The following is a 14,239-nucleotide window of genomic DNA, read 5'->3' as shown; positions in this document are numbered from 1 at the left end:
CTTAGTCAATGATAAACAAAAATCCAAAGAATTATGAGGGCTTCCCAAACTGTTTCATATGACTGTATCTTCATAACAGAGGGACCTATATGATGTGCAGAGGAATTTCAAATGTTTTGCATGCCTACATTTTGTTTTGATGACCAGTTGCGTCATATTCAGCCCTTCGTTCATTATTCTGGAACAAGCAGAACCAGCCTTTCATTGAAATTCATGGCCGTCATGTCCACTTAGAAATATTTTCCCGTGCACATCTCCACCTCTGACATCATTTTCACTGAAACTCCCTCGCACCCAGCGTGGGAAGTAAACCAGCCTTTATGGAGCTCACGGATATGCAAGGGGAGCCCTTACCAACACGCATGTTAATGGCACATACACTCAACAATAAAATAATGGCCTTTTGCATCTGTTATAATATAACAGTTTAAAGTTTCAATGATTTTATTTGCCACTGGTGAACTAAGTAGAAATGATAATCGCCAAATCTATTTTTGGTTGCATTTATGATCACTTTAGTTGCAGCCTGGAGCCCTGGTGGGACTACAGGCTGGGCCACTCGGAGGTTCTGGGCCACCATTTGAATAGGCCTGGTGTAGGGTTTTGTATCTTTACAGACAAAAGCTGTTATAGAATGTTATTTTTTAGGCATGAAGGAAGCTTGGAGCTACCCGTCGTCTCCAATGTAGATTGTTTACATTTTACTTGCGTGGTTGTCGAATGAGATTATATCAGAATAAATGATTTCTCAAATTTGTTGTTTTATAAAAATACAGTGGAACCTCGGTTCACAACCATAATTCGTTCCAAAACTCTGGTTGTAAACTGAGTTGGTCGTGAACCAAAGCAATTTCTCCCATAGGATTGTATGTAAATACAATTAGTCCGTTCTAGACCATACGAACTGTATGTAAATATATTTTTAAGGTTTTTAAGCACAAATATAGTTCATTATACGATAGAATGCACATCTAATAGTAAACTAAATGTAAAACCATTGAATAACACAGAGAAAACCTTGAACAACAGAGAAAACTAACATTGCAAGAGTTTGCACTATAGCCTTATGACCTGATTGCTGTAAACCCTTTTTTTTATGAGTTTTAAGCACATGGGTAAAAAAAGGAACATTTGAACAAATCCGAACTTTATTTAAAAACTAAACACAAGCAACCAATAAAGTAACATTGCAGGAGTTCACGCTAATAGCCTTACAACTCGATCGCTGTAAACACTTATTTTAAAATGAGTTTTAAGCACAGGGGGAAAAAAAGGAACATTAGACCAAATCCGAAATTTATTTAAAAACCAACCACAAGCAACCAAGAAAGTAACATTGCAGGAGTTCATGCTAATAGCCTTACAACCCGATCGCTGTAAACACTTTTTTTACATGAGCTTTAAGCACAGGGAAAAAAAAAATGAACATTTGAAAAATCTGTAACTTAATAAACAACCAAAAAAAGTACGAACCGAAAAATTAACATTTGAAAAATCCGTAATAAAAAAACTAATCATAAACCACCAAGAAAACTAACCTTGCATGAGTCGAGTTCTGGCATGAAGTGAGGAGAAACTGTGTGTAGAGGAGGTTACAGTGCTTAGAAGCCATGGTTAATTGCAAAAGCACACAAAATATTGTAGAGCACAAAGAGATCACAGGTAAAGCACGCACGTCTGACTGAGAACAATGAACAGGGAGCGGCTTAACACGTGCTTAAATATAGTAATCGGCGCGTACGAACCAGAAGGGAAATGGAATAGAGCACAAAGAGTTCACAGCGAAAGCACGCATGTCTGACCGAGGACAATGCAACACGTGCGGAAATCATCGACGCGCACAAACCGAAAGGGACACGGGCTTGTTTGTATACCAAGTGTGTGGTCGTGAACCGAGGAAAAAGTTTGGCAAACTTTTTGGTCGTAAACCGAGTTGTACTTGTACCGAGACGTTCGTGAACCAAGGTTCCACTGTACTTCTGGCTTTGCTTTTGTCCAGTTGTTCTTTACCGACGCGCTGTTTGAATCTGTAAGAAATCCACACATTTGATTTCAGTGGAGGAGGACACACCATTTTAAGCATTCCTACCTTCAGCCGGACCCATTTCATTCTATGCGAGGTAGTAAAGTGCCTTTTTCTGTAGAAAGCCTTAAAAGGTGCATTAGTGACATCTACTGGATCGGATACCAAAAACAAAGATAAGCAAAAATCTATGTATAGTACTTGAGAAGAATAGAGGTTCACAAGATTGATCTTGAGACTTAAGAATCAATATTAAATTGTTTAAAGGAAAAATAATGATTAATCTTTTACCCAGGCCTACTGGAAAGAGATAGATCTACTGAGTTCTACGTTCTAAAGACAATTTTGACTTACTGCCTACAAAGGTTTGCTTTTCATGCTAAAAATAATACTGAACATGTTAGATTAGGTACTAACTGTAATGTCTGTTATTCATATACTGTTATATAATAGGAACGTAACAAAGGCTCCTTTTGGTGTTTATAAAACAAACCATTAGTAAAGTGGTTGTTCGTTTCTGTGTATTGAAGCATATTTAGAGCTTTTGATGCTCTGGTGAGATTACTTCTGAATATAAGAGCTTCATTAGGTTGTATTAAGCATTAATTTAGGATTATTATTACCCATTTAAGCCATCAAACTGAAGTTATTTTAATATGCCACATTACGCAGAGATTAATATTCACTTTAATGATGCTTTTGTAATTGTTAAGACAAAGTGAAACGTTTTGATAATGTTGTGCTGCATAACAATATGTGAGTGATAGATATAATATAGAGAGTACCTAATTAAAACTGTTACTGATAATACAATAAGTAAAAGTAATACAGGTAAAATTCCGTTACAACGAATATCTTTACAAGTATTTTTATGGTTCCGCCAGTTTCCCCATATGACGCGAGTCTATAGAAATCTTGTTATTACGAAGTACGTTCAACAGATACTTTCATTACGACGAAGTGCCCAAAAGACCTTGAAATGCCTGAATGAATCATCCAGAGAGCAGTTAGTTCTGTGGCCGCAGCTCAGTTGTGTACAACGATCCCCAAACAGAAATATTATAATTTTTTTTCTTTCTTCGAACTTTCCTGTTTTTTTTTTTTTTTCTTTTTTGTTTCCTGCGGTTTTCAGTGATACCTTTTGCTTATTGCTCATCAACATTTGAAAAACATCCATTGGAATTTAACTCATTGTCATCCTCCTATAGAAATGGCAGAGACGAAAAAACGATAACAGTTCATTTTAGATAAAAAAAAACTTTACATTTTTGCAGGTCTCGATTGTGGCAAAAAGAAAAATGACATTGCCAGTGAATTTGTAATTTTGCCATTGACGCTGTCAACTTTCTTGTAAGACCGAGCAAAAAAAGAAGAAAATTCTTTGGTTGCAAACGTATGTGAACTGCTGCATTTGAAGACGTCGAAAAAGCAGTTTTTATGTGGTTCAGTGCTGCTCGTTCAAGAAACATTCCTATTAATACGGCACTCATTTAAGAAAATGTCAGGTTTGTAAACTCTCTTGGGACCTCCCCCAACTAGACAGCACGCCAAAGAGCATCCTGAAATCTGATCTCCATGTCTATGGAAGACTGTTTATCTGTTGCTGGGGCAACAGCCGGCTGAAAGCTGTGCTGCGTCTCTCTGCCAAAGCAAACAGAAAAGATATCAATGGGTGATGCAGCCTGACTGCTGTGTCTGTGTATAGCAGAGTGGCAGATCACGCATCAATAAATAAGTGTGCCATTCCTGTTTCAAGCTAAATAAAGCTGGTTTTGCCAAAGTACTGAGACTCGGCCTCATGTTTTGGGGTGGTAGACGGACTTATAGTGTGACCCCGATCTTTTATGATTTACTTCTGTGTCGCTTCACTGCAGCACTATGAGCCTATTATTGCCCTGCCCCAGCAACGGACAAACAATCTTCCACAGACGCTGCAATTGCGCTTCGGGACGCACTTCTGTGTGTCGTTCCTGTTTGGTGGGGAGTCTCAAAAGAGTTCAGAAACCTCACAATATGAAGAAGAAAATGATGATTCGGCTCCTGATTGATAACTGTGCTGCCCACAACATTCTTCCACATTTAGATAATGTTCGCGTTGAATTCCTCCCACCCAAATGCACAGCAGTGTTTCAGCAATTGGATCTGGGAATCATTCACACTCTGAAAGTGTATTATCGCAAGGAAATGCTGAGAAAAAGTCTTGTCAGCATAACTTGTAGGCAAGGAGATTAAAATTAATGTGAAAGAAGCTATTGAAATGATTGCAAATGCCTGGGCGCAAGCTAAAGAAAGCACTATAGTAACAAATATAGAATCTCATTACAACTAAATTTTCGTTACAACAAAATATTTTTTAGGTCCCTGGGAGTTCATTGTAACAGAATTTTACCTGTATATCAAAAAAAGAAAAAATAAATATTTATTAACAGTATAGTAATTATATTTTATATTTATTTGAATTTAATACACCATTGATTCTTAGAAGTTTTCTAGATTTAGGGGTACAATCTTTGTGGAGAAAGTAAAAAAAATGTTTAAAAAAAAATGTTAATTTCTAGCAAAAATTACAGTCATTACTACAAAGGTTGATCAGAGGTCTACAGTGTAAACATTATTTTGTCACTTTATATTAATATGGAATATTTTCTTTACCCATATTTTTTATTCTCTGTTTTAATTTATATTTATAATCAATGTAATCACAAGGGTGTACTCCTGAGCTCCAAACCGCAGATACAATTCCGGGTATAAATAAAAAGGTTTTTATTTGCAAACAACACTATGCAGATGAGCATCAGCCAAAATTCACAAAATATAATTGCAGATTCTCCCCTTTCACTACTAATAAAGTGTCTGGTGAGGCTGTGGGCTTCTTTTAAACTAGACTCGGGAACTGCTTCTGGTGTAACAGCCCAGGGGCCTCATGTATAACGCCGTGCGTAGAACTCGCACTATAACATGGCGTAAGCACAAAAGCCGAAATGTGTTTACGCACAGAAAAATCCAGATGCAGGAATCTGTGCGTACTCCAACTTCCACGTTCTTTCGCTACATAAATCCCGATCAGCGTGAAAACTAACGCTCGTGCACGCGCATTATGTAACGCCCCAAATCCTCCCAGAATTACACCTCTTTGAATATGCAAATGAATATAAATCGCCCTTAAGCGCAGCCTTCTGTGAAAAGACAATGGGAAAAGCACGGGGGAAAATATAAGAATTTCAGCGAATACCAAGTGGAGGCAAAGGAAAAACATACTATTTGTTCAAATAAACCGTGGTATAATCAACAAAAGGAAGTTGATCGAGTGACATAGCGTGTTGGAGAAACTTGAAAGCTCACATTCACAAATCGCACAGTGCCGGACATAAAAAAGAAGTCACATATCAAAGTCGCTGTGAAAAGCCGAGTTGTAGCCCACTGTCTGAGTGTCATATGAAAGCTTATTAGGGTACAGAGAAAAAAGGCACACAGTGAGGAAAAAGCACGAAATGTTAACTTCAATCTCGACATTTCCACTTTAATCACGTAGTTTATTTTGTCATTAAAGTAGAACATCATAAACTTCATCTTAAAATCGTTTAATTAACCTGTTTCTCAAATCACATCGTAATTAAAGTAGCACGTTAAATGCTTTGTTTTGTATTTGATCTTCTATGTGCTCTTATGTGTGTGAATCACTACTTGCTTTTTAAACCGGCTCTCTTCCTCCAACTGGACACAGAATCAATTAGATTTGTAATATTACAGTTCTCTGAATAACTAAAATACTGAGATGTATACGTGATATCATTTTCATGATGATAGGAGTTAAAGCACATTATTAAACATGTGTTTCACTTCGATGAAATAATTTATTGCAGCAGTACAATCAGGGGCGGCTCTAGGTTTGTGGTGGCACTGGGCAGAGGACACATAGCCACCTCGTGCTCATGACACAAGCATTTAACTTTTGCCGAAATTTGTCGCTGTGTTTTTAGCTGTGTTATTTTCTCTTTCTGTTTTATATTCAATATATATTGGCGTAGCCGTCACTGCAGTCAGTGCTTTTCTTTCCCAAAGTAACCGATCGCCATACAATCAGCTCTGTAATAGACGTTAAGCCATCTGTAAGCTTAGCGCCGATTCTTCAAAACGTTTAAAGAACATTGAAATATCTTCGTAGTACATGTTTAATTATTCTATCCTTAACGACACTCCCAGTGAAGAATATAGATTATTTAAATGAAGTTAAAGTTTTATCTGTATAATTTAATAAACATATTTTGCTGAATTTCACCTTATAAATGATATCGTTTCTGTTTCTGAACCGCAAGGACCTTACAGGAAAGGCTTTAAAACATTTTGCAGTGGCTGAGACAGCGTGTCCTCAAAGCTGTATACCGATAATTCCCTTTCCGATCAGCTGCTGCTGTGATTCACACTCAGATACAGTGATATAAATACTCTGAGTGGTGCAGTGAGAGAAATATTGAAAAAGAGCTGTGGCAACTCCTAACAAGTGGAGCTGAAAGAAGAAGAAGAAGAAGAAGTGAGAGTAACAACGCTAAAGCAGTTCTGGTATTTGGAATACTATGGCTGTTCCCTCTACCATTATATTGTTACAAGTTAATTACAATCAGATGCATTACACTAATAAACAATATGCGGTTAGTTTCGGTGTTTTTATAAAGCCGTGTCAGGAAAATAAGGTGTAACCACACAGGAACAGTAGCACTGCTTTGACACTGGGTGCCGCCAGTCTGCAAAACCGAGCGGAGAACTTGCGTACGACAAGGTATGAGGTACCGTGGAAAAGTGCGTGGATTTACGCCAAGTGTAGGTTTTATACATCGCGATTTGAACGTGGAAAAGTTCTTACGCAACATTTCTGTTCCTACAAACCGTTTATACATGAGGCCCTAGGTCATCTGAGGAAATTCAGGTTGTGTAGAAATCAGGACAGTCCTCCCCGGCAGTGCCTTCTGGCAGCACGCTAAGATCCTGACGGGGTTGCGTTTCTGAACTCCAATTAATTGCCACCCTGCCAGTGTTCCCTGAGGAACAGTGCCACCTGCCATCCCAGCTAGGATGCTTGTCCTTCCTCCATGGCACCTACAGCTTACATGATTATATCTGTCATTTGGCCAAGTTTAAACAGTTCACACATATGACATTTCCATTGAACTAGAAAGAGCCCTAGAAATAGCCAGATCATAACTATACATTATTAGTGCAGCATAGACAAATGCATTATAAAAATTAAATCCAAAATTCAGAAAAGTGAATGATCCACCATATAGGATATGCACAACTAATAACAAGCAAAATAAATCCAAGTTAAGAATAGAATTCACACCATCACTGTACTGTAAACTGTCTTATGTTAGAAGTGCCTTGTTGGTCAGTTTCTGCCTGAAGGCTATATTTTTCACTTCTTCCAGTTTTTTTACAGGATGCACATATGGCTAAATATGCATGCATGAATAGATGTTAGCTGCTATTCATAAAGCCTCAAGTTAGTCATTTCATCTGTTTTGTACAAAACTGCAGTGTTGTTGCACTCTTTCTGCTCCTCTGTGTACAAAATAACACATCATAATCAAGTTTTATTTACAGTTCTTTTACAGCATTTAAGGGTTCAATATTCATTAAAGTTAACATTGAACTAATCCAAAAGACCATAGCAGGAAATGTAGACTATTAACGGTATTGGATTAATTGTAAGACACCACTGATTCTAAGACTTATTCCTTTTTCAAAGACAATAAAATGTGTTGTATTTGTATTAATAAATTGTATCTTTAAATCAAATGCAGTATTACCTTAACTTAACTTATTTCCTTAATTTGTGAATTCATAAAACTAAACTGTTTCTTATAGAGAGAAAAGAGAAAAAGTGATCTTTGTGGATCTGAATCAAATGACTAACTGGGTTTGTTGAAGCCTTTACAACAATGGCCCATTGATTTCTTAACATAAGGCCTTTTGTAATCATTTTAATATGACAAATATTATCTTTAAGGGTTTTTGGGTAACTAACTTCCAACTTTTTTTTTTTTTGTTTTAGATTGCCAACTATGTCAATACAAAGGCGATGGATGCTTCCATCCAGCAGCTCTCATTAGCAATCTTAGAGAGCATGGTTCTAAGCAGTAGCAGTTTATTCCAGCAGGTCAAACATGAAGTCACTCTGGAACAACTTGTTGAACACTTGCAAGTGTAGGTGCAACTATTTATTACCACAAAACGCTTTACAAAAGCAAAACAGATCCTCCAAAACATGCTGAGGGACCTAAAGGAGGAAATGTAATGCACCATAGAAAACCATATTGTTTGCCAGGGTTGTGAGGAGAAAATTATTATTGAAATCAAATTGTTATGGCTAGTCTGTTCTACTCTACTCTTGTGTGTATTGCTGTCCCTAGTTTGTATGAGACGTACAAGTGCAAAACCCATTTTTCATTGCTCCATGGACAACAAACTTAAACATATACTGTATATAATATCCCCTATGTATGGAATTTTGGATCAGTGGTGATAAATTAATATGAATGAGAAGTACTGAATATTTTTATTTCTCTGCATTTGAAAATAGATAAAATGACCCCTGTGTGTTGAAACATGACTGACTGATTAAAATGTAATGTTTATGAACTTGTACCTCTCGTTCATATTGTCATAATTCCACATTACCTATATATACAAAAAAAACCATTTTGAATTCAGTTTTTCCGATATAACAGAATTGCTCTGTTGTATATTCAGAGCTGTGTTTTGGTGTTTCACATTATTTTATGGTGGTTCATTTTCCTAGTAGCTTTAGTTCTTCTTTCTCCCTTTTAATTGAAATGTTTCTGTCTTTGGGTAACAATCACACACTTTAAGTAGGTCTTCCTATAAAACTAGGTAGTAGTATATAAAATATATATATATAACGTGTATATAATAATAATCAGACTTGGCTTCCAGGAATGAATAGTCAACTGGTAAAAATGTTACTTCAGAAATGAAGGGTAAAGAAAAACACACCTAAATGGACCTTTGCTGTAATTTGGTAACCAGGGTGTTAGTAGTGTTTATTGGGAACTCAAAAGTAGATGGACATCTGTGGGCAAAAACAAGTAGGAAAAACCCTCATCTTCCAAGTTTCTGTAAGGCTTACTTCAGAATAGTTAGTAGAGGGTTTGCTGTTGTAACTGATTTTTTTATTTAGATTTTATATTTGGCTTTTTATGAACCTGTATTAACCAAAATCATCAATAGACTGCACCAAATTATGTCTTTAGCCCAGGGGTGCCTACACTTTTTCGGCATGAGAGCTACTTTTAAAATAACCTGGTCAAAATGATCAACCTACATTAAAAATGCTAATTATATATATATATATATATATATATATATATAGTGAACGTTACCCGGACACAGACAGGCAGACATGTTGTAATCCACCACCACACGTTTATTTACAACTATTTACAATAAAGTCAGTGCACACAAACCCCTTCAAGTCCCCCAAAGTCCTGGCCACACAATGCCTTCTTGTTCGGGCCGTCTCTACTCTCTCTTCTCCTGCCTCAGCCCGACTCCAGCCTCGAATGAAGGGAGGCGGCCCCTTTTATCCTCACCCGGATATGCTCCAGGTGCTCCCCGGCAATCACCGCCGACACGCCCCTGTGTGGCGGAAGTGCCGGCTGCTTCTCCTCCCCCCAGCACTTCCTGGTGTGGCGGAACTACTGAGGTCCAGGGTTCCCAAAGCATTGGGGCACCACCTGCCGGTGGTCACGGGCCCCTACAGGGTTGGGCTTCCATGCCCTCAACCCATGGCCCCCAAAGCAACCAGGGTGGCTACCCCAACGTGATCGAAGGCGGGCGCACGCCCTCTTCCAGTCCTTTACGGCGTCCCGGCCGGGTCGTCGCCCCTGGCACCTCTGACAATATATATATTATATATTATATATATACACTCACCTAAAGGATTATTAGGAACACCATACTAATACGGTGTTTGACCCCCTTTCGCCTTCAGAACTGCCTTAATTCTACGTGGCATTGATTCAACAAGGTGCTGAAAGCATTCTTTAGAAATGTTGGCCCATATTGATAGGATAGCATCTTGCAGTTGATGGAGATTTGTGGGATGCACATCCAGGGCACGAAGCTCCCGTTCCACCACATCCCAAAGATGCTCTATTGGGTTGAGATCTGGTGACTGTGGGGGCCATTTTAGTGCAGTGAACTCATTGTCATGTTCAAGAAACCAATTTGAAATGATTCGAGCTTTGTGACATGGTGCATTATCCTGCTGGAAGTAGCCATCAGAGGATGGGTACATGGTGGTCATGAAGGGATGGACATGGTCAGAAACAATGATCAGGTAGCCCGTGGCATTTAAACGATGCCCAATTGGCAATAAGGGGCCTAAAGTGTGCCAAGAAAACATCCCCCACACCATTACGACACCACCACCAGCCTGCACAGTGGTAACAAGGCATGATGGATCCATGTTCTCATTCTGTTTACGCCAAATTCTGACTCTACCATTTGAATGTCTCAACAGAAATCGAGACTCATCAGACCAGGCAACATTTTTCCAGTCTTCAACTGTCCAATTTTGGTGAGCTCGTGCAAATTGTAGCCTCTTTTTCCTATTTGTAGTGGAGATGAGTGGTACCCGGTGGGGTCTTCTGCTGTTGTAGCCCATCCGCCTCAAGGTTGTGCGTGTTGTGGCTTCACAAATGCTTTGCTGCATACCTCGGTTGTAATGAGTGGTTATATTCAGTCGCTCTTCTATCAGCTTGAATTAGTCGGCCCATTCTCCTCTGACCTCTAGTATCAACAAGGCATTTTCGCCCACAGGCCTGCCGCATACTGGATGTTTTTCCCTTTTCACACCATTCTTTGTAAACCCTAGAAATGGTTGTGCGTGAAAATCCCAGTAACTGAGCAGATTGTGAAATACTCAGACCGGCCCGTCTGGCACCAACAACCATGCCACGCTCAAAATTGCTTAAATCACCTTTCTTTCCCATTCTGACATTCAGTTTGGAGTTCAGGAGATTGTCTTGACCAGGACCACACCCCTAAATGCATTGAAGCAACTGCCATGTGATTGGTTGATTAGATAATTACATGAATGAGAAATTGAACAGGTGTTCCTAATATTCCTTTAGGTGAGTGTGTATATATATATATATTATACACATACAGTGGGATGCAAAAGTTTGGGCAACCTTGTTTGCCTGTAGTGTCAAAATCTCATTCTACACTGTAGACGAGTTTAGGTGAAACAGTGTTGCAATTTTTAATGTGAGTGAATCAACCTCAGCATCTTCCCTAAAAGGATAGCACATAAATGTAATGATTGGCTGAAGTAAAGCAAAGTCTAGAAACTGTCTGTCAAAGTCTGACAGAAAATTTTCAGTCTGCTGTGTGTAGTGCACACTGTCAAGTTGTGCGCACTCCTTCCGTTTCGTCTCCAGCTCTGATGCGTGGTTTTGGATGTTCCCCAAATCATGGCACTGCAGTATTGAGGACAGATGTTGCATTTTTCATTTGAAAGAATTAACCAAGCTAATCATATTGACCATGGTTTTGTCTTTTCCTTGTAGCTGTAAATTAAGCTCATTCAAAATATTGGTCAGATTGGTAAAAAAATGGCAAGTCTTGAAGCCTCTGATCATAATTAAGTTGCAAGTTGCTTGTATTTTGCATGTTTAATCACAAGGAGAAACTCCTTTATCTCCAGCCAGAGGTCTCGAAATCGCTGCAGGAATTTCCCTCTAGCCATCTGCCTCAACTAAGGTCTCTTTTATCATCTGTCCATCTTGGAAGGACTTTTTATGCTTAATGATGAAGTGACTCACCTGGAACGATACTTGGGTGTATGCCTTTGCTTTTGAATTCAGCTGAATGAAAAATGACTACTGTCCGATTAACTGCGATTTTAGTTCCCACACCTTTCTCTTTCTCAGCTCGCTTTTCTGTGGGAAGTTATTGTTGTAGTTTTTATGAATAGTTCAAAAGCGCCTTTACACATTTTCCTTTTTTTGGAATAGCAATGATCGATTTACAGATCAGACAAATGTACTTTGATTATGACATTGTGAGAAAAAAGTCATCTTCCCATTCCGCATGTCCAGCCCAATTTTTTTTTTTTTTTTAATCCTTTCTTTAGTAGATATAAATTGGAAGGCTAACTAGGTCACTTACATCACTGGAATTTTGCAGTAGCTCACGTGTTTGATCGTGCATGCGTGATGACTCATGTGTTAGAAGAGATCTCAGACTGTTTGCTCTGAATGTCAATCAAGTGGCAAATGCCATAGGGAGGAAAGCTGATAAACTAACATCTAAAAAAAATTTTTTTTGAATGCAACATGATCTACCTGCACTACCTTTCCGATCTACCGGCCGATCGTGATCGACATATTGGGCACCCCTGCTTTAGACCTTTTAGAGCAACCATTGTTTCTAAGCCATATGACTAATCACATACCACCTTTAAAAAAGAATAAATTGGATCACAGCTTGTGATGCTGGTGAGCCTTAACTGTGAGATTAGTAGAGGAGCTAATGAAGTAACTAATTCAAGACAAGGATTAGCTGTGTAGGTAAGTGAAATGTGAAAAGTACCTTGGCGTGCTCCCCATTAGTGTCAGAACATTGATTGCTCCAAAATATAGCTAATATTGTGGTCAGTTAACAGTGCCTACCAATCAGTTCTTAAGTTTTATGTATGCATCTTCAAAGCTAAAGGGACCAGGATTAAGGTCATTTTGGTGTTGCATATTCTCCCCTTCTTTACACGTCCTTTAGATTGCATTCAGTTCCTTTCACATGTCACATTGTGCATATGCTGTATGGACTTGTGAGTAGATGTGAGCATAATTATGTCACACAGTTAATTGTTAGATGCTTTTGATAACTTCAATAAAAGAAAAAATTGTTGAACTAGCTTCATGTCCTGGGGTAACTACATGTTATGTATAATGTGAGTGTGATATGCAAAAAGTTAACACTCCTGAATTTATCTCTCTTTCATTTCCTCTAAAAAATGTACTAGATTACATTTTTTTGTGAGTTCTCTGACTGAATGGGATAACAGGACAGTTGCTGGCATTACTTCTGTCTTATTGACCAGACCTGAGGCTTTGTCTGTAGAGGCAACACATCTTAATGTTAGAAGCATTATCTGTAGCATTCTTGGACAGAGACTTCCAAAATACTGTACTACTTGTAATGTTTGGCTTTATGTCACAACAACATGCCCAGCTGCATCCAGAGCAAATGATTTCTCTGATTTGGTACAGTCCTGCAGGAAAAAATAAGTAACTGAAGCATTCTTGCAAAATTGTTCAGAATTATTCCAGTGCCACAGACTGGGGCAGGGTTCATAGTGTTTTGCCATCTTTTCATCTCAGTGTAGTTTCCACAGTTACCATACATTACATTAATAAAGCTGTATAGATAAAAAAGTCATCCTTTGATTAATTTACTTATTATTTTGTAAGTACACTAATCCTTATTTGTTAAGTGTCTTCCCAATATTTTTTTAGACTGAACCAGCAAATTCAAACAAAAGCCATGGCTTTGCTGATAGCTCTTCTTCAGACAGCAAGTGACTTGGAGAAACGGGTATATTATCTTTTCAGTTTATTCTATATATATCTTATTCAAAATATTTAAAACTTCTATCTTCAGGAATACTATGTCATGAAGTAATAGTCGTATTTATGCTGACCATGTAAGTAATGTTCTTGTATCTCCTTTGTGTTTCTGCTTGCATTTTTTTCCACACTTAAAGGAAATGATTGAATTTTTGGGGAAGAAAAATATGCGGCAGTATATTTACAAGGTAAGTTCAATTATTTGTGGTACGTTTCTTCCAGTGTATTTGTGCATGTGCTGAAATTAATAAACTGATTCCAAATTACATGTAATTGTAAAGAGTTCTGTTCACACAAGCTTTATGGTTTTTATTTAATTATATTTACAAAACTTTTGCATCTTACTGAAACAACTCATTAGACTTTAATCACTGATATTATTAACTATGTATTTATTTTAGCTTTTTGAAGGCATGGCAAAGTGATCCTTAATTAGTCTGGTTATTCCATGGAAGAATATTTAATATGGAGTGATTACATGTTACTTTGAGTTTTTGCCCAATTGGGATGCAGTTGTATGCAGTGGTTCTTCAACTTGCTCCCTTATTGCATTCTTCTATGAAGAAGA

At 38.0% G+C, this 14,239-nt stretch overlaps 2 protein-coding genes across 3 annotated transcripts in view; one reads left to right on the top strand and one right to left on the bottom strand.

Annotated features, from left to right (window-relative positions):
• Positions 1-14,239, bottom strand: part of lrrc29 (leucine rich repeat containing 29) — a 102,250-nt gene that overhangs the window by 9,002 nt on the left and 79,009 nt on the right. The window lies entirely within an intron of this gene.
• The window catches only part of elmo3 (engulfment and cell motility 3), a 161,218-nt gene that overhangs the window by 101,524 nt on the left and 45,455 nt on the right, over positions 1-14,239 (top strand). For both annotated transcript variants that reach the window (XR_005634896.1, XM_039763223.1), the window contains exons 8-10: positions 8,073-8,224; positions 13,561-13,639; positions 13,809-13,859. Coding sequence is in view for 1 of the 2 variants with exons in the window: in XM_039763223.1 (XP_039619157.1) it covers positions 8,073-8,224; positions 13,561-13,639; positions 13,809-13,859 (282 nt within the window). In the remaining variant the exon portion in view is untranslated. The remainder of the gene's footprint in view (positions 1-8,072; positions 8,225-13,560; positions 13,640-13,808; positions 13,860-14,239) is intronic.

This window comes from Polypterus senegalus, chromosome 9, assembly GCF_016835505.1.
Source record: "Polypterus senegalus isolate Bchr_013 chromosome 9, ASM1683550v1, whole genome shotgun sequence".
Classification (NCBI taxonomy): domain Eukaryota; kingdom Metazoa; phylum Chordata; class Cladistia; order Polypteriformes; family Polypteridae; genus Polypterus; species Polypterus senegalus.
The sequence above is the reverse complement of the archived record's forward strand: the minus strand, read 5'-3'. Positions and strand labels throughout refer to the sequence as shown.